This window comes from Hyaena hyaena, unplaced genomic scaffold (genome assembly GCF_003009895.1).
Source record: "Hyaena hyaena isolate Hyena2069 unplaced genomic scaffold, ASM300989v1 scaffold_86, whole genome shotgun sequence".
NCBI lineage: Eukaryota > Metazoa > Chordata > Mammalia > Carnivora > Hyaenidae > Hyaena > Hyaena hyaena.
This window is the reverse complement of record NW_024080721.1, coordinates 1,317,034-1,337,516: the sequence shown is the minus strand read 5'-3', so window position 1 is coordinate 1,337,516 and position 20,483 is coordinate 1,317,034. Positions and strand designations below refer to the sequence as shown.

The 20,483-nt window shown below is 51.7% G+C and overlaps 2 protein-coding genes across 4 annotated transcripts in view; both read left to right on the top strand.

Annotated features, from left to right (window-relative positions):
- The first annotated feature begins 2,889 nt into the window (after positions 1–2,889).
- CHRNG (cholinergic receptor nicotinic gamma subunit) lies at positions 2,890–8,224 on the top strand. The gene is made up of 12 exons (XM_039234580.1): positions 2,890–2,944; positions 3,142–3,281; positions 3,542–3,586; positions 3,748–3,857; positions 4,355–4,510; positions 5,306–5,403; positions 5,698–5,898; positions 6,082–6,196; positions 6,409–6,523; positions 7,241–7,457; positions 7,666–7,799; positions 8,051–8,224. The coding sequence occupies exons 1-12, from the start codon at positions 2,890–2,892 to the stop codon at positions 8,222–8,224; spliced, it is 1,560 nt and encodes a 519-aa protein (XP_039090511.1).
- Positions 8,225–10,078: 1,854 nt separating this feature from the next.
- EIF4E2 (eukaryotic translation initiation factor 4E family member 2) overlaps positions 10,079–20,483 on the top strand; it is a 29,543-nt gene continuing 19,138 nt past the window's right edge. For all 3 annotated transcript variants that reach the window (XR_005528791.1, XM_039234481.1, XM_039234480.1), the window contains exons 1-3: positions 10,079–10,175; positions 16,328–16,442; positions 17,723–17,857. Coding sequence is in view for 2 of the 3 variants with exons in the window: in XM_039234481.1 (XP_039090412.1) it covers positions 10,156–10,175; positions 16,328–16,442; positions 17,723–17,857 (270 nt within the window). In the remaining variant the exon portion in view is untranslated. The remainder of the gene's footprint in view (positions 10,176–16,327; positions 16,443–17,722; positions 17,858–20,483) is intronic.

Below are 20,483 nucleotides of genomic sequence, written 5' to 3'. Positions count from 1 at the left end.
AGGAGAGGCCCTGAATCAGAGCCCACAGCCACTGTCCTTGCTTCTCTCTGCCACACGATGGCACTGTCGGCAACCTCCAGGTGAAACCTCTGTGTCCCGCCCTGCTCAGGAGGGCAGCGAACCATCCAAAATGCCACACCCGACCAAGGGTGCCCCATGCAAGTGTCCCAGGGTCACAGAGGGATGCCCAATGGCACCCATTCCTCCAGCACTGCAGCCCCAGGGTGCTGTCAGCTCTGGTCCCCTCTGTAGGTGACAAGGACTCTTATCTCCTTCCTCCCCAGGAAGTCACCCCCACAAAGGGCAGCTTCCTGTAAAACCAAAGGATGTCCCTACTCACTTTCCCCAGGCCAGCAGGACTACGCAGCCCCCTGCAAACAGCGCTGAATCTGTTAGGGATGCACTGGGCTGCAAGGAGCAGAAACCCAAAGAACTGTGGTTCCAGCAAAGAAGGCTTCCTCTTTGTCATGTAATAAGACCCCAAGGCGGTGGTTGCCACACTGGCTCAGCTGTCCCACAAAGCTCCCAGGGCCCAGGCTCTGTGCTTTCTGCCCAGCGCTGCCTCCTCAGCATGTTGGCTTTGTGCCCATGCTTCTTGCCCATGTTGCAAGCTCACTGCCCCAGATCCACACTTCACACCTGTGTTCAAGCCAGGAAAGGGGCCGGCCACTTCTGAAGGCCTTTTATCAGGAAGCAAAGACTCTCTCCTGAAGACCCTTAGCCAACTGCTATAGACATCCCACAGACCAAGATGTTATCACACGGCCACCCTTAGCTGCAAGGGAGCCTGGGAGTTGAGCATTCCACTTTTCCAGCCTCCAGAATAGAAGGTGATAAAGAGGGAGTAGCTATTAGACACAAATGGTGTCTGCAGAAGATTTTCTCTTAATGGTTCCACACGGCCCCCCCCCCCCCACCTTGAGCCCCCTCAGGACAAAACCACCAGTTCCGCAGCTGACCCGTCCTCCTGGGAACATCAGGGAGAACTTGCCTCTCTCCCGCAGATGACAGAAGGCAAAAACACAGGAGTTGAAATCTCTTCATGCGTAGGGATATGGCATAATTCACACCAGAGGAAAGTCACGCTCCACAGTCTTCCTTTTCCCTCCCCGACGCTTGTAGAGAAGGGGAAAGGGAAAGTCAGAAATGTCAGAGCAACAGCCAGACCGCCACTGCCTGGGGCGGAGGGCTGGGAGGTGGTCAGTAGGTGGTCAGGAGCCATTAACGGTCTTGCCAAAGTGTGGTCTTGGGGGAGGGGGAGCAGAGACGGGGAGAGGTTCTGCTCTGCAAAACGGGTGAGGGAACTGAATCTGGGGAGGACCAAAGGGCGAACTTAGGGAGAAGGGCCACCTGGCTTTGTCACCTCCAGGGAAAGGGGGCTGCACGCCTGGATGCACCGTGAGAGCAATGCTTAAGGGCGGGGCCCAGAGCAAGACTGAACACAGGACACAAGCGGATGATCAGGGAAGGCAGGTGCCACCACCCCTGTCCCCCTGACCCCAGAGTCCTGGTGAGGACAGAGAGGAGGGATTTGTGGCTATGGAGGCTGGGGTCTGAGCCAACCTCACATGCGGATCTCCAAGGACAGAGAGTAGTGGGCTGATTTCCAGTTTACTGACACATGTTGAAATGCTGGCGACTTCATTTGTTTGTGGGGGAGGAGGCAGGTGGCACTTTTCCTCCTGCCCTCAGAGGCCTCCACCACCCTGTCCCCCAGGATGCCCAAGGGTGGGTAGCACTTATGCGAAGCTGCGTTCTTTGTCTTGCACACTTACTGGGACATCCTGACCTGTCTGCCTGGAATAGATGGTCAGAAGACAGGTGGCCTGAGCCCATGGTCATGGTCACAGCAGGCATCAGGGCCCTTGGCTCCTAGACCAGCCTCAGCCCCACCCTTCCCCCCCGACCTCAAACTACAAAGCAGATGGAGTGTGTTTTCTGGCCCTTCTGGGTCCCCTCATCTGACTCTCCAGGGGTCACAACCTTGATCTTGTCTGCCTGCCTTACTGAACCCTGAGTTCCTGTGAGCCGCTCAGGCTTATCCCTGCCTCCCTTGCAGTCCCCTGCTGCCTGCCTCGCCTTGTGCTGCCACATGCTGGGGACCCCCTTAGTCTGTGGATAACTTAAGAAATACTGAGGCCACACTGAGGAGCCCCTATTCAGGGGCTGTTCTGTTCCCAGGAGCCCCAAGCCCCAGATCTTCCTCAGCCCTCCTTCCTCCAAAGCTTACCAGGCCCATGTCCCATGCCTCAGAGCCTGGAAGGACCCTGAACTACCTGGATTTCAGGTACCTGAAGGACCCTGAAGACTACCCTAATTTGCATTAAGGTATCCAACCCCCCGGGGGACACAGTGCATCTCCTGGGTCTCAGGCTTACCCCCAGTGTCTTGGCCAGTGCAGTAACCCATGAAACTGTTAGGCTGGTGGGACATGTTTGTGTCCCCCCTGCGATGTCACAGAGAAGCTTGGGTACAGAACACCCCTCCAAACCTCCCCAAATCCTGGCTCCTGGAGGGAGCAGGAGGGAGCCCAATTCAGGGTGCTTCCTTGCCCTCTGCCTTCCTCCTAAAACTGTCTGTCCCTGGCTGTGCCTCCCCCCGCCCCCACCAGGGGCTGGGCCAGTGGAGTCAGAGAGTGGGGATGGGGGCTGAGCCATCTCTGTTGGGGCAGACGGGGCCCCTCTGTCCTCTCCCCAGCCCAGGTAACCTGAGCCTGGCATTTTGTCCATCTTGGAACAGCTGCTGGTGTTGTGGTCAGACAGCTGGTGGGGCCTGGCTGGCCCGGCCGGGCTGGCTGGGGTGGGACCATGGGCTGTTACATGAGACCCAGAGTCTACATCTCTCTACCCTGCGCTGCCGTCCCAGCCATCACTGTAGAGCTGCGGCACCATGCGCCGGGGCCAGGGCCCGCCGCTCCTCCTGCCGCTGCTGGCTGTCTGCCTGGGTGTGGACCAGAGGGGCAGGAGCCTGGGGAGGCCTGGAGCAGAGATCCAAGGCCTCGGGGGATGGCGGGTCAGGAGGGCTACTGAAGCCTGCCCTGCACCTCTAGTTCCCTACCTCTCCGCAGCGCACCCTCCTGTGACCCCCACCCCCTTTATGCCCCAAAGCCCCCGCGCCCAGGCTCACTGCTCTCCATTGCAGGAGCCCAGGGCCGGAACCAGGAAGAACGTCTGCTCGCGGACCTGATGCACAGCTACAACCCACACCTGAGGCCCGCGGAGCGCGATTCGGATGTGGTCAACGTCAGCCTGAAGCTCACCCTCACCAACCTCATCTCCCTGGTGAGCCACAGCCTGGAGGACAGTAGGGGAGGCGGAGGCCCAGCGACCCCGGCCCCTGGGACCTGCAGGGGAGAGGAAGGGGCTGGCTCTAGCAGCCAGGAGGGGGAAGGACTCCACAGGGGAGAGGCTGGGGAGCTGGAAAACTCCCGTGAAGGATGCCCACGAGGCTGGGGTCCCGTGGGGCCCAGTGGGGGTGTGTAGGGACTAACACCCAGAGACGGCAAGTGATGGGGGCTCAGTCCTCTGTTCTGAACCCCCAGAATGAGCGAGAGGAGGCCCTCACCACCAATGTCTGGATAGAGATGGTAAGAGGCTGCCCTGAAGTCCTTTACCCTGGGTCAGGGCCCCCACCCTGGGGTCCCAAGGCCCTTGGAGCTGCCTGCCTTCCCCTGCACCCTCCCTGCCTCTGCTGGGGAGGGGCTGACTCTGCGGGGGCAGGGGTCTGGCAACCCGGCTCGCCCTGCAGCAGTGGTGTGACTACCGCCTGCGCTGGGACCCACAAGACTATGAAGGCCTGTGGGTGCTGAGGGTGCCGTCCACCATGGTGTGGCGGCCGGACGTCGTGCTGGAGAACAAGTGAGGAGGAGAGCGGGCAGGGCTGGGGGACAAAATGACCCGAGGGCACAGCCCAGTAGGACAAGGGGGGCCCTGGGGAAAGGTGCAGGCCGGGCCGCCTTTTCGGGGGCCGGGAAATACTGGATGGGGCAGGTGCTGCTGAGGGTAGGGCCTGGCCAGCAGACCTGCTTCTCGATCTGGTTCCATCTCCTCTGGGCTCCGGCGTCTGCTGGGCTGCGGTCCTCCCTCTAATGTGGGGGTGAGGGCGGCTCCCATAGAAGCCCATAGAAGGGGCAGCTCCCATAGAAGGGTGATTAGGAGGTGGGGCGAGGAGGCCTGGGGCCGGGCGCGGTGGGGAGACTGCCGGTGGGGAGGTAGTGGACCCCGTGTGGCCGGGAAGGGCTGGTGTCCCCAGGCCCCATCCACGCAGGACACGGGCAGGCCTGGGGTGAGGGACTTGGCCGAGCCAGGGCTGCCGGGGACGTGAGCCCCAGCCTGGGGGCCTGGCCTGTGTGCAGCGTGGACGGCGTGTTCGAGGTGGCCCTCTACTGCAACGTGCTGGTGTCTCCTGATGGATGCGTCTACTGGCTGCCGCCCGCCATCTTCCGCTCCTCCTGCCCCGTCTCCGTCACCTACTTCCCCTTCGACTGGCAGAACTGCTCCCTTGTCTTCCAGTGAGGCCATTTACCGGGGCTGCGGGTGCAGATCTAGAGAGCTGCCCTACGAGGGGCCTGGCTGGGTGGGGATGCAAGGCCTCTCTCCAGGGGCGCGGCTCCAGCTCTCTGGGGCCACTGTGTCTGTCTCAGGCCCAGACACCTGAAGATGCCCACATCCCTCTTGTCTAAGCCGAAGTCCCCTCGCTCATCCTCCTTTGCTGCCTCAGTTTCCCTGCCTGTGCCCCAAGGGAGGAATCAATGACTGGGGCGGGTGGGCAAAAAGGCACACACATACCCATGAGGTGCCTGCGTGCACACACAAGCGCTGCCCACACACAATACACTACACCCCACGCCCCGTGGAGAGGTGGAGGCGCGCAATCTCCTCATCCAGAAATGAGGGAAAAGAGATCTGTGTCAGGGGGTTCCCCTATTTTAGAGGAGCAGTCTTTTTTACACGGAGGCCCTCCTTAACAAACAGACCTGAGAGGTACAGAGTGTTTTCTCTGTTCTAACCATTGGCCCCTCCTGACCTGGAGGCAGTGGAAGAGAGGAACAGAGTGGCCTTGGGCTATTAACATTAGTGACACGCACTGAGCTGCAGCCTCTTGGTCCTTCAAGACAACTTCCCTGACCTCCAGGGAGCCCAGGTCCCCTTCCGGGCCCCCATCTCATGGCCAAGTTTCTATGGAGAACTCGGGAATTCCTAGCTGTACTTTTTGAGACACTACAGCCCTCAGATGACTGTCTACATGACCTCATAGGTGGATCTACACATCCTCAAATGTTTCCCCCACCCTCCCCATCTCCCAGGTCCCAGACCTACAGCACCAATGAGATCAATCTGCAGCTGAGCCAGGAAGACGGTCAGACCATTGAGTGGATTTTCATCGACCCTGAGGCCTTCACGGGTAACCTCCTCCCAGGACCCCTGTTGAACCTGGCCTCCAGGGCAGGGCCAGACTCAGTCCAGATCCCCCTCCCATGTAACTCAAGATGAGAGCTAGAAGGAACCAGAAGAAGTTGATTTTTTAAAGACCCAACAAAGTTCCGCTTTCCCCATGACGATGTCTCAGGTTTTGGTGGGAGGAGGATCAGATATCCAATGTCCCCTGCTGCTTCTATCCCTCGGTGGCACTGCTTTGGGCCCCGCAGCCAGGTCACAGCCCGCGCTCCCAGCACTCACCCTGGCCTGCTGCCCGCAGAGAACGGGGAGTGGGCCATCCGGCACCGGCCGGCCAAGATGCTGCTGGACGTGGCGGCCCCTGCTGAGGAGGCGGGCCACCAGAAGGTGGTCTTCTACCTGCTCATCCAGCGCAAGCCCCTCTTCTACGTCATCAACATCATCGCGCCCTGCGTGCTCATCTCCTCAGTTGCCATTCTCATCTACTTCCTTCCTGCCAAGGGTACCTGGAGCCCGTGGGAGGGGAACTGTGGCCCCAGCCGGCAGCACAGGGACTAGCCAGAAGGGCACAGAGTGGCACCACACACAAGACCACCTGTCCCGGGGACCAGGAGTGGGGTGGGGGGGGGGTGCCCCATGCCAGGGAACTTGAGATCTGCCCTGAGGGTCTCTTGGTTATGGGCAGCGGGGGGCCAGAAGTGTACCGTCGCCATCAACGTGCTCCTGGCCCAGACTGTCTTCCTCTTCCTTGTGGCCAAGAAGGTGCCTGAGACCTCGCAGGCAGTGCCACTGATCAGCAAGTAAGGGTGACCCTCATGCCTACCACTCACCTCCCACCTTCCCTCCCTGAAACTCGGGGCACTACCCTTCTGCCACTCCCAGCCCCCACCCTGTCCTCAATGCCAACCCCTAACCCTAAGGGATCTGGGGGAATCAGCTGCTAAAGATGGGAGCATCTGGAGATGGAATGCCAGTGGGCTGGCCCCACCTCCCGCCTCCCTGACTCTGGCAGGTACCTGACCTTCCTCCTGGTGGTGACCATCCTCATTGTTGTGAATGCCGTTGTCGTGCTCAACGTGTCTTTGCGGTCCCCCCATACACACTCCATGGCCCGCAGGGTCCGAAAGGCAAGGCTGCTCTCTGCCCACTCCAGCATCCTCCTGTCCAGCCCACTCACATCTGTCTTCCTCTCCACCCCCTTCCCCTTCCCTACTCACCTGCCACATTGAGTAGCAAACCTCCCCTGCGTGTACCTTGAAGCATGCGCCCAGATGGATTAATAATAATAACGAGTGCTTGCTAGTGGCAGGTGCATTATGCATACTAACTCATTTGATCTCCATAAAACTCCAATGAGGTGGCTATTAGTACCACCTCTGTTTTGCAGATGATGAAACTGAGGCACAGAGAGGTTAATTAGCTCACCCAAGGTTGCATGGCTAGGAAGGCGAGGCACGTGTCTACCCAGGCCGCCTGGCTCCAGAGTCTGTGTGCTCTGCAGTCCACCCGCAGCAGCAGTCAGCTGGGACCCTTGCTGCGAATGCAGATTCTCAGGCCCACCTCAGGCGGCCTGGGCTGGAAGAGCGGGGAGGGGGGGGTGAGACCTGTGCACCAAGTACCTTGGTCATTCTGATGTGCACACAAGTTTGGGGACCTAGGCTCAGTGCCTGGCACAGAAGAGCCAAGCCGGTGTCAAGCCACTGTCCCTAAGGCGCTGCCTCTGGGCCCCTGGTAGCTTGAGCCCTCCGTGCCAACCTTCAGTCTTTGCTCTGGAGCCCAGCCTGGCTGCCCGCACGTCCAGGTCCGCTGGCTACGAAGCTAAGCCCCCCAGAACCTCTCCCCAGGTGTTCCTGCGGCTCTTGCCCCAGCTGTTGCGGATGCACGTCCGCCCACTGGTCCCAGTGGCTGTACAAGACACGGGGTGCCGGCTACAGAATGGCTCCTCCCCGGGATGGCCGATCCCCGGTGGGGAAGAGGCTGCTCTCTGCCTGCCTCGCAGTGAACTTCTCTTCCGGCAGCGGCAGCGCAACGGGCTGGTGAGGGCGGCGCTGGAGAAGCCAGGTGAGGCAGGAGGCATGACACTGGGGTCGCTCCTCCCCAGGGACCCCAGCCGGGGAGGGCTATCTGTTGGCCAAAGTGTCAGGCACAGCAGATGAGTTTTGGTAAGTATCCAGGCTGGGGAGAGAGACCCTAGGGTCGCTCAGGAGAGAATACCTTCTCAGACCATTTCTTCTCCACTCTATTCCCAAACTTTACCCTTTCTCAACAGAGAAAGGCCAGGAGCCAGGGCAGAGTCAAGAGTTGTGTGGCAGCCTGAAGCAGGCCGCCCCGGCCATCCAGGCCTGTGTGGACGCCTGCAACCTCATTGCCCTCGCCCGGCACCAGCAAAGTCACTTTGACAGTGTAAGGGGGGACTTGAGATGGGGGCAAGAGGCGTGGAGGGGCTATGGTAAGGCGGTGGGATGCAAAAAGCGGAACAGGGACCCTAGAAACAGGGGACTGCGGCAGAGGCCAGGTTCAGGCCTGGCAGTAGGTGAGAAGGACCCAAAGAAATGGAGAGTAAGAGGACTGCTGGATGGTCAAGGCAGGCACCGTGACCCGGGGAAGGCTTGGTGTTACTGCTGGTCATCCCACACGCTGCCTCCCACCCTCAGGGGAGCGAGGAGTGGTTCTTGGTGGGCCGCGTGCTGGACCGTGTCTGCTTCTTGGCCATGCTCTCCCTCTTTGTGTGTGGCACTGCCGGCATCTTCCTCATGGCCCACTACAACCAGGTGCCCCCTCTTCCTTTCCCCGGAGACCCCCGCTCCTACCTGCCTTCACCTGACTGAGCGAACCAACGGCCGCTAGCCCTGTGGAGTCTGATGGGCTGTGTTCTTCAGTGGCTGAGATCATGAGTGTGCTCTTTGGGAAGTGCCCTTCAGAGCCATGTGAGCCAACCGGCCCTGAGAAAAGCATGGGAAATAAAGAGACGAAGCTGAAGTTCTGGACTGGTTGAGAATGGCTGTGGGCAGGGTGTGCTGTTGGGATCAGCATTGGCGTAGTACTGGCTACCTAATCCTGGCAATCCCCTCACTCAGCAAAGTGTCAGCAACCCCCATCATTTCTGAAGCCCTCAGGACTCTTCATATGATGTCCCCAGCTAAGCAAGGTCCCATCCCTCTAGGCGTGTGACTCCTTTTCTTTTTACGAATTCCCACATGCTCCTAGAGGAAGGAAGTCAAAAGAGATGTGAAGAGCAGCAGGCAATGTTCTCTCAAAAGAATGGCAGCAGCCCACTCCTGCTTGCATCTCCCTCCTCTGTCTTCTGGGTGCGATGGGCACCCAGTACTCGCCTGCACCAGGGACCTTTCCATTCATATGCATTTTTAATCATTAATCACAGAAGATTTTATGAGTTAAGAGCTCTTCACGTCCTCATGGACAAGCAAGAGTCACTATTCCCCCATGTTTCAGATGGGCAAATTGGGGCCCAGAGCAAGAGGGACTTCTCAGAACACTGGTGGCTAAATAAAGTTTGGAGTCCAGAATTCCCAACCCAGTTCTAGACACTCCAAGAAAGATTTATTCCTCTGGAAAACAGACCCCTCTTCCTTCTCTTCTCAAAGGCCAGGGCATTTGCACTGGTGCCAAAGGTTGGTTAAGACAGGGAAGAGCTAGGCAGAGAGGCTGGGAGGTAACAGGGAACTGCTGGGCTTTGCCTTCTGAAAGGAGACCCTGACCAGCCTTGCTTGGCCCCACTTAGGAGACAAGATCGCCAGCCAAGGTCTTCCCGGGAGAGAGCCAAGGCCCTGGTCTGAGAGTACAGCTCCCGCCAGAGTTCTGATTGTGATGAGACAATTTTATCTGTAAATATGGGTACAGATTTCAGTTCCTATCTACCCTATCAGGTAGGGTACCCTATCTACCTCCTATCAGAGGACAAAGGTGCAGATCAAAGTGATTCAAAAATGGGAAAGTGTCACATGAAGACCTGACGATGGGACACTGTTGGGGGAGGGGAGGGGACCCCAGGAATAACCCCCCCTCTCCCAAGTACAGGGTTGCTGGCTTTGGTGCTCAACCACCAGCAAGTTCATTCCATTAACTCCAGGGTACATGCATGCTGCCCGTGTTATTTGGAACAGAGACTCAGATCCGGGAGGCAATTTGATGATGGGGGGCCCATCTGTGGTTCTCGTTAGCTCCTCGCACAACGAAGCAGAAATTAACAATACTACACTTGTTGAGGGTTGCTGTGTCTAGCGCCGGACACTGATCGTCCCGTCAGACCCCCACGGCAACACGAAGAGGCAGGTACTGTAATACAATATGGACAGTGCAGAAGAGGAAACAACCTCGGGGAAGTTAAAAGAGAGTCCAAGCTGGTGCAGCCCGCACTGGGCGTGGAGTCGGGGATTTGTACGAAGCAGGCAGTCCAGAGCCCGCAGCGTCGGCGACGCAGCTCTGCCTCTTCCTCCCAGCCGCCGCGGGAGGGGGATCGGGACGCTCCCTCGGACGGAAACGGTTTCCTTGGAGGCGCCAGGGGCTGGCGACAGGAACCCAGAGAGCGTGGGCGCCCGCAACCCGCAGGAGCCGCGGAGCCCCAGCCTCCGGGAAGCCGCCCAGGTCTGGCGTCCCGGGATACTGGCCCCACGCGGTCCCAGCGCGCAGACGTTCCGCTACGCGCTGCGCAGCCGGAAGTGGCCGGGCCCTAAGCGGGAGGGGACCCGGCGGACCGGAAGTCACTCCGTGAGGCAGTGGCGACGGCGGCGGTGAGAGGATGAACAACAAGTTCGACGCGTGAGTGGCGCGTGGCCGCCCCCCGGGGGCCCCTTCCCCCCAACCGTTCCCCGCGCCCACCCGCACCGGGGCTGGCGGCGGCGAAACTCCCAGGCGCCGGCCTCCCTCCCGGGCTTGGGCTGCGGGCCGCCCTGGCGGCCGGCGGGGAAGGAGAGAGGGGGCTGGGGAGGCGTGATGCAGGGGTCCCACAGGCTTCGGGGTCGTATGGACCGAGGGCGGAGCGCGGGGTCGCGGGGAGGAGGTGGCAGTGCCGCCCGGAAGGAGATTTGTGGACGCCCCGCCCCGGTGGGTGCAGGTTGCCAGCGGCGTGGAAGGGCGGAGACGGCGGCGGTTTGGGTGTTTCCGCAGCCTGGCCTCCTTGCCTCTGAATCCGGCTTTCCACACGCACACGCTCTAGCCTGGGCAGGTCACCTCGCCTCCCTGAGTCCGTTTTCCTCATCTGCAAAGTGGGGACGGTAACACAGTCCGGGTCGCAGAGTTGTATAGCTGCAGTGAGGTAACGTGGCCGTGACACCCAGCGGCTGCTCGGTTACGGAATTCTCAGCGTCTTCCTGAGGCTCCTTCCCGCTTCCTTTCTCCGCCCCCTTTTCCCTTCCAGCCCACCCCCCAGGAGCTGCTGTTCCCGTGCCCAACGAGCCTCCTTGTCATGGCCCCCTTCTCCCATTCCTGTATGTACCCTGTCTGGCCCCTCGGTCCAGCATCGAACAAGTGGAAACGCCAAAAAGGAAATGCATAGTATTTTTGCATGTTTCCCTCTAGCGATTGTATCTTGAGGTAGTTCTTAGCTCTCTGCCGGCCGGCTAGTAAATCTGATCTCCAGAGACCTGGGTCTCCAGCCCCAGACCCACCGGTTACCAGTTACTGGACAGTAGAAGAGGTACCCAGCCATTGTTATCTCAACCGCGTTGGTGGCTAGTGCCAAATCACACTCAGCAGGGTTTCAAGGTTCGTTGTTAATTGCTAAGAGTGAGGAATAAACGGAGCCACTGTTAATTTAGGTTGTGACCTGCTGCTGATGGGAAATTGGGCTTTTTCCAGGACAGTGAGTGTTGGTTTGCAAACTTAGGAGTCCTAGAGTCCAGCTCCTCAGGAATGTGTACAGGTTGCTGAGAAGTCTCTGCTACTTGGAAGAAGTCTTTGGCCAAACGTTTCCCCAGCCTGCTGCTTAGCTGTGCCCGTTTCAGTAGGAATGGCCGCTCTGCCCTCTGCTCCCCTGTTTGTACCCCTCATCTTAATCTCTGCAACACCTAACTCTAGATCTAAGTCCTCCCTCAGAGAAACTGTCTGCAAATCCTATACCCCTTCTTCCACTGAACTGAACAGGTCAAAATTTCATCTTGGGAAGATATTTTCTGGGTCATCTAACCCAGTTCTATCCAGATCATTTGTTTTTTGTTTTTAATTTTTTTAACGTTTTATTTATTTTTGAGAAAGAGAGACAGCGTGAGCAGGGGAGGGTCAGAGAGAGAGGGAGACACAGAATCCGAAGACAGGCTCCAGGCTCTGAGCTGTCAGCACAGAGCCCGACACGGGACTCGAACCAACAAACTGCGAGATCTGACCTGAGCAGAAGTCGGACACTTAACCGACTGAGCCCTCCAGGCGCCCCTATCCAGATCATTTGGATTTGGGGATCTGCAGTAAGCTAATTTAAATGGTAATAATGTGGGGCTCCTGGGTGGCTCATTCGGTTAGGTGTCTGACTCTTGGTCTCAGCTCAGGTCTTGATCTCAACGTTGTGAGTTCAAGCCCTGCACTGGGTGTGAAAACATACTTAAAAAAGAAAAAAGAATGGTAATACTGCTTTCCATAGGCATCTTGCTAGATACTTTCTGTATATTATTTCTGCTCCTAACAACCCTGCAAAGGAGATCATGGTATCTCCTTTTACTGATAGGAAAATGAGGCCCTCTGAGGTTAAGTAACTTGGACAAAAATGGGAAGGCCCATATGGTGGGACTCATACCCAGGTTTGTTGTTTAACCTTGGTGCAGGTACCTCTTGGCAAAAATTAACCTGGGTCATTTTCCATCCGTTCTAATTATTAACCGTTCCTTATAGTATGCCCAATTTTTAAACCTCTCTCTTCTAGCTGTGCAGGAAAAGAACCAAAGCTTTTGTTTATTTGAAATTAGCAGTTGGAGACCTCTCTTCTGCCCCTGGTTTTGTTTTTGTTTTTCATGTGAAAAGTCTGCAGTGTATTAAGTTTATTTAAATAATCTTTGGGGCGCCTGGGTGGCTTAGTTGGTTAAGTGTCCAACTTCAGCTCAGGTCATGATCTCACAGTTTGTGAGGTCAAGCCCCATATTGGATTCTGTGCTGACAGTCAGGTCCTGGACCCTGCTTCGGATTCTGTGTCTTCTCTCTGTGTGCCCCCTCCTCCCCACCTTCCCCCAGCTCATGCTCTCTCTATTGGAAATAAACATTAAAACATGAAAAAAAAAATCTTTGCACTCAGTGTGGGGCTTGAACCCATGGCCCCAAAACCAAGAGTCACGTGCTTCTCTGTCTGACTTAGCCAGCTGCCCCAAAAGTCTGCAGTTTTCAGACCATTGTTACATGTTTGGCTTTTAAGCTCTTCACCACATGGTTCCTAAGAACTGTTTCTAAGGTTCCAGTTTGCCAGCATCCCAAAAGTCCAGTGCCTGGAGCTGGGTACTGTAGTTTAAAGAGATAGGCTCAGGTTAAAGAAGAGCTCTAACCTCCCCTATTGTGTGGGCCCAACCTCTGTGAGTGTAACCTAGAACTATAATTGCACCCCACCCCCCACATTTATTAAGTCAGTTAGCTACATTGTAGTTGTTGCTATTGACATGTGAAACCCTAAGATGCTTTCACTGTTCCACAGTCCCAAACTGCATTGAACTTGGTTTTCAGATCTAGATGCCATACTTGATTTTGCCACTGTTCTCTCTTCACTTGCTTTTGGCCCATTCTTAAAGTATTGTTTGAATCTCCTGTTTGGTGCTCATATGATTCTGCCTTGTATTGCTTTGATTTTAGAAGTCCATTCAGTACACCTGTTTGTTTTCTGCTTCTTGTCTGATGCTAGACCTGTAAAGATGAGTTAGACCAAGTTCCTAGATCCACAAGGAATCAGTCTGCTTAGAGGGTATGAGGACATGCCTGGATGGAAGTTTGGTGAGCTGACTTGGAGCCACTTGGTCTGGACAGCCATAGATATGCTAATTGCTTGCCTGTGTCTGTGGAGCACAAATATTTAGTCCTGGTTGTATCTTGGCTCAAATCCAACTTCTGGTTGGGAAGAGTAGCCTCTGGAAGATAAGACGCAAGTCATTTGCCCTAAGTGGAGGCTAGTGGGCAGGGTGGTTGGTTAGCTCCACCCTCAAGGAATAACAATACAATATAAGATGAAGGTCTGTTAGGATTTCCTTTTACCATCTCCAGAGGGAGTCAGGAAGTGTGTCCCGGGATCGCAGCATTGTTTGTTCTTGAATGTAATTATTTTCACTATTTTTTTTTTCTGTTTCTTAGTGATTAGCAGCAAAACCATTAAAAAGAAAGGGACTTCTGCTTTTCTTGGGGCTAGTAAAATGAGAGATGCTGGGGTGACTTGAAGATTTAATGGGAAGGGACCCCCAAGGCCAGGAGCTGAGAGAAATGGTTTGAGTCCTGGCGTATCCTGTAAAGAAGAAAGTTAAGAGCTGTCTTGGGCCTGTGCAGTATAAAAACCTACGAGATGTTTTTGATCATGAGCCGGAACATTGGCTATGGCATCATAGCGGGGACAAGTACAAATATTTATATGGTGAGGTTCAGAAGAGGGGAGCCTGATCCAGCCTAGGCAGAGATTAGAAAATATTTTTAAGAGAAAGCGGCTCTCATCCTGAGTCCTAAAGGACAAGTTAAGCAGGGGAAGAGGGCCTCTCCAAGGTGGAACCACATGATGAGCATAACAGAGGGTGCGATCGGAGAACTCAGGTAGGTTGATAACACTAGAGTGGAACGAGTTTGTTGGGACCAGGCAGGAGGTGATATTGGCACATATACCCAGATCAGGACCTTTGTACCATGTTGAGGCCCAAGCGTGTATATCTGTCTTACCTCCTCGGTCAGGTCCTTGGGGACAGGCACTCTGTAGCATCTGATACACACAGTAAGTGGCTTGGTAGAATGTGGGACTGCACGCTATACAGGTTTCTTTTGGAAAGTTAAGCAAACCAACTCCAGTTTAATAAGGAGTATCATAAGCACAGATAATGTTTTCCCAGAAGTCTGGGGAGATGAGAAGTCTGTCATTGAGATGGCAGCCTCACAAACAGAACCACTTTTCTCTCCACTTTCTCTGCTCTATTCCCTTTCTCCCTACTGGCTTTCTTTGTATTTGCTCATTGTGTTTCCCTCGTGGTTTTTCTCATAAGGGCCCCATATGATTGCCCCAGCTCTTGAATCTGTGTGATCTTTCATGTCCAGGATAAAATACTGAGGAAGGAATGTACTCATAGTTTTGAACAAGACCATGATGTATTAGTTATTGGCCAGGCTGGGGGCTGCCCTTTGTTCAGGTGCCCTTCATAGTCAGGTCTTGACCAGGGTGAGGATGGGGACATTCATAGTGTGGCCCACCTGAATATATCCTACAGGTAGGACTGTGGAATGGGCAGAAGGTACACCTCAGCACATGGCTAGTTGGTGCATTCTAATATTTATCAAGTGCTTTTTAAGTGCTAGGTGCTGGAGATTTGTGGGCCAAAAAAAAGCAAAATGCTTTGCAACATGTTTCTGTAGGTATGTAAAGTAATATCATCATTTGAGCATTTCTAGTACCTTTCTTGAGAATTACCTAATTCCGTTTGGCTAGATAGTCATTTGGGCCAGAGGTGATTTCAGAGGAGATCCATAATAAGGTAATGGTCCAGCTCTAAACCAAATGGCATTCTTACTATCTTTGTGAATTCACCTTCTACTTCTCTTTTTGTCTGAATCCAGGGAAATTTTTTTTTCAAAGTTTATTTTTATTTATCTTGGGGGTGGGGAAGGAGGACAGAGAGAGAGGGACGGGGAGAGAGAGAATCCCAAGAGACTCTCAAGCAGGCTCCACGATGAGCTGAGCATGGGGCTCGATCTCACCACGGAGAGATCACGACCTGAGCCGATACGAAGAGTCGGACGCTTAACCGACTGAGCCAACCAGGTGCCCCTTCTGTGAACTTTAGATGTACCTGAAAGCCTGAGGTAGTTTCACTGCTTCTAGAAGGGTAGCACCTACTGTACGTTTGACCAGACTTACCAGGCAAAAAAACATTCATTCCTTCTTTCAGTTGTTTTTGTTTTTATTTAATATTGATTCAACATCCTGTGCTGTGTATTAGGGCAGCATCTTCTTTTCCTTAGTGCCGAAAATTGTTCAATGAGATCCATCCAATTAATAGGAAAAACAGACATGGGAGGAATGGCACCTTGAGCTGAGGGGTATTGTTTGCACATAGCACAGCTGTGGGACTATGGGTTGCTTTGGGAGATGGGAAGGAACAGAGGATGTCAGTAGGCAGGAGTCTGATTCTAGAGGATTTTATGTGTTATTGTACTTTATTCTCCAGGTGGGCATCAAGAGGCAAAAGACAGTTGACAGTTTTAAGTGTGGAAGTTAAATGATGAGATTTGCATTTAGAAAGATGCTTAGTGTCTATATGGAGGGTGGGTAGAGAGTGGAGAGGATTTGTGTCAGGGAGACCATTTAGGAATTTATTGTAATAACTAAGGCGACAGAGGAGGGCCTGAGCGAAAGCAGTGGCAGTGGGGAAGGATAGAAGAGATGGTTAGAAGAAGTGGCAAGAAAGAAAGGTTAAGTTTTTTAAACTTCATTTGAAATGCCAGAGCAGTTACATAATCCAGAAAGTCTTCTCATTATTGACTCATTACATTTGGCAAAGAAAACAATCCCTTAAACTGCTTGCCTTTTGCTTTTCGCCTATTAGAAAACTAGAAGACAGCATTTTTTTTTTTTTTTAATTCTTCCTACTTAACTTTCTACACTCCCTTGCCCTTCCCTCATCTCATGTACATATCATTGCCTGTATTTTGAGTGACTTGGGGTTGGTTATATGGTAGTTCATTTGACTTGGCAGCTTTGTTAAGTAAGCAAGAATCAGCTCAGTCGTCGCCTAATACTGTTTTACCTTCCCACTTAGATTGAAAGACGATGACAGTGGGGACCATGATCAGAATGAAGAAAACAGCACACAGAAAGATGGTGAGAAGGAAAAAACGGAACGAGACAAGGGTCAGGGCACCAGTAAGAGGAAGGTGAGTTTTGTGCTGTATAGATACAGTAGCCTTTGGACTTGAGACCCCGTTATCTTGTGGAATCTGTTTATGTGAAAGATACCAGATTAACTCGATGGTGCCCTATTTTGGAATATCTGCTTTTGTTCTCAAAAAATGATTGTTGAATCACTGGCGTTCATGTTGGGAGTTAGAACTTTTCCCTTGCCACATGATCTTGAGATCTTGTCTTGCTTTCCAGCATTCTCCCAGTATGAGAGATTAACCGTGGACCTGAACAAGACTGTTTGTTGCTTCATAAGCTGTTGCTGAGTATTTCAAATCCTACACATCCTTGAAATTTTAGACTCTTTAAGCAGTAATAATCTAAGCTGAAAGTGACTTGGAAAGGAGAAAATTTAGAGAATGAGAGATAGATGGATCGATTTCATGATATTAAAACATTTATTTCACAAGATCAAGTGTCATCCAGATATAAGCATTGTAGGTGGTAAAAGAACACAAAGGTGAATGAGACTGTGGAGCAAGGAGCTTACATTAAATAGTAGCACTAATAATAGCAGACACTGAGCACTTACTATGTGCCAGGCACTATGCTAAGCACTTCACATCTATTAAGTTAATCGATCCTCTCAGCAACTCTACGATATTATTTTCTTCATTTTGCATATAAGCAGTTGAGGCACATACAGGTTAAGCAGCTTGCCCAGGTCACTAGCCAATAAGTGATAGAGTGTCACAGGAGAGGCACTGGGAGTACTTGGCCTGGGAGTACTTGGATGAGATAAGATATAAACATAAATACTTGTGATAGAAAACAGAAAGTTAAAGAAGCAATAGAAAAATAGATAAAATGTTAGAGGAATTTAGAATCATTTAACCACTGAAGAAATTTACTGTGTAGGGAAACCTGGGTGGCTCAGTTAGTTAAGCATCTGACTTCGGCTCAGGTCATGCTCTCACAGTTTGTGGGTTCAAGCCCTGCGTCAAGCTCTGTGCTGACAGCTTAGAGCCTGGAGCCTGCTTCAGAGTCTGTCTCCCCCTCTCTTTGCCCCTCCCTCACTTACACTGTGTGTGTGTATGTGTGTGTGTGTGTGTGTGTGTCTGTCTGTCTGTCTGTCTGTTTGTCTCTCTCTCAAAAATAATTTACTGTGTAAGCAGAATCTTGGGCATATTGCATGCAGGTAATTGAAGATACAGCCTTTTTGTGGAGGTGGTAAGGGGTGACACTTGAAAATGTTTTCTCAATCTCAGATCATGTGAAAATTGCCCCAGATTAACACACTTTATTTAATTCGCAGGCTGTCGTCCCTGGGCCAGCAGAGCACCCGCTGCAGTACAACTATACCTTCTGGTACTCCAGAAGGACCCCCGGCCGCCCCACTAGCTCACAGAGCTATGAACAGAACATCAAACAGATTGGCACCTTTGCCTCCGTGAGTGCTTGCTGGTTTAATGTAGTGAGCCTTGCTGTTACATCTGTGCCTGTACTTCTATCATTGTGTCTGTTTACCTTCCTGGTAACCTGTTTAGTGTGTTTAGGGTTCCGCTTTCCTTATTTGACTGACTTGAGCCCCTAAGGTCAGATTTGTTCATCCTGAGATTTCTCATTAGACATCCATAGGTAACATACATAGGTATCGATAAGTATGTGAATTGTGGAATTGACCAAAAGTAGACAATACAAAAATATGGGTTTGTTTAAATAGATATATATTGAGTCCTTACTATATGCAAAGTGTCATGGGGATACAAAATTTTATGATACATTGTATATACTTTTATGAAGCTTGACAGTAAAGACAAGGGTAAAATTTGAAAGTTTCTCTTGTATTAAGAACGTCCCATTAACAGGGCATCTGGCTGGCTCAGTCAGTAAAGCATGGGACTCTTGATCTTGGAGGCAAAGAGCTTACTTTAAAAAAAAAAAAAAAAAAAAGAACCTCCCATTAGGATGGTTAGTAATTATGTATAAAGTAACATCTTTAAGTAACATCTTTTTCCTGTGTTCAGAAAGAAAGTTAAATCCTAATAATTGTTTTTGTAGATACTGTCTGAGATAGCCCAGCTCTGTCTTGTCTCCCTCACAGGCACCTAGGTTTCTGCAGCCTGAGCGTTATCTGCAACTAAAACCAGTTTTGTTCAACAAAAATTACCACGCATTTCCTGTGTGCTGTACATTTCCTCCCTGGGCAGAATCAAATGCAGAATTTGTTATTTTTTTAAAATTATTTTTTTTTTCCTATTTAAAATCTAGACACTGGAAAAGGGAACTATCACAGACAGTAAACATTACAATAAATTGGTAAAGAAGAAAGACACAGTTAATAGGCACTTGGTGTCATTTCCTTTGATCATTATGATAACCCTATGAGAGCAGTGATATTACCCATATTTAACAGCAAGCGAGGTAAGTGAGACTTGGGCTGAGTATCTGATCAAAGTGTCAAGTCAGCCATAATCTAAGTGGAGGATTCAATATTGAAACTCAGGTTGGGTAGCCTATAAAACCACATTCCAAAGCCCATACATACTCTGCCCCTCTTCCATGACACCAGAGTGCATGTCAGGTGTCTCTGACGTTTTTAATGTTGTTTAGTAGACAAACTGTTTATCCATTTATTACTATTCAGATGTGTGTATGTATCTGGTAATCAGGTTATCTGATTACTCTGCTGGTTTGATATAATTTCAGCCCAAAGCAAGGATCTTGTTTTAGTTAGCCCCTGCTCCCTTGTTATTATTATTTTTTTAAAGTAGGCTCCCTGCCCAACGTGGGGCTAAAACTCACAACCCTAAGCTGAAGAGTAACATGCTCCACTGACTGAGCCGGCCAGGTGTCCTCCCTGTGCTCCCTTATTACTGGTAAATGTAGGCTTTCTTGAAATACTAAAAAAAAAGCTTGTGCACTGGTACATATTTGGTTCAACAAATGTTTGTTGAATGAATTCACTAAGAATTCTGCAGTGTATTAATACCTTGCCCTTAGAGAAAGAAGTCCTGCCCAGGGATTTCTAATACAGGGAGACAGAAGTGCCATAAGGAAGGCATGGCTACAGTCCTCTGTAAGTTCAAAGGAAAGAAGGAATTAATTCCAACTTGGGGAAAGTGTCTTCAGAGGAGATGGGCTTAAAATTGAGCTTGAGGAGTGCCTGGCTGGCTCAGTCAGAAGAACATGCAACTCGACTTCCAGGCTGTGAGTTCAAGTCCCATGCATGTTGAGTGTAGAGGTTCCTACAAAAATAATAAAGTATATCTAAATAGAATTAAACTTACAAATTTGAAGAGGTGATACAAAAAGAAAGGAATTCTTGATAAAGGAAGCAGTAGAAATAAACTTTTGAAAATATCAGTGCCTTCCTGACATTCCTGAATCTATCACAAAAATGCTGATGACCCGCTCTGTGGGAATATTAGACATTACAGGGAAGGTAGCAGCTGTTACGTCATGAACAGCTGGACGAGCACTTGGAGGGTCAGTGAAGGCTACGTGGGGGAGGGGGACGTTTTCATTCAGGGTTCTGTTCCGTTACTTGGGGGGTAATTGTGAACATTTCTAGTGTTTTTCTTTTCCTCTTAAGAAAGGTATATGTGAATTCACCCAAGTTGTGCCCAGGGGGTTTTCTTTTTTCTTTCTTTCTTTTTCTTTTTTTCCTTTTTTGGTGTAAATTTTGAGTTGACTAGAGCAACATAATCAGCATTATCTGGAGTCACTGCCTTACCCAGACTCTGGATGTGTGATGACAGGATTTAAAGTTGTCTGTCATATAATTCAAGGCATTAGGAAATGCCGCCCAATATTAAATTCCTCACAGAGAAATAATCACATTGTGAAACCTTAATGAAATCCAAAGCAGTATTTCCCAGTGGTCCTTAATCCTAATATTTGACAATATTTAAAACTTTGGGGGTGCCTGGGTGGCTCAGTCGGTTAAGTGTCCAACTTCAGCTCAGGTCATGATCTCCCAGTTTGTGACTTCAAGCCCCATGTCAGGTTCTGTGCTGACAGCTCAGAGCCTGGAGCTTGCTTTGGATTCTGTGTCTCCCTCTCTCTGCCCCTTG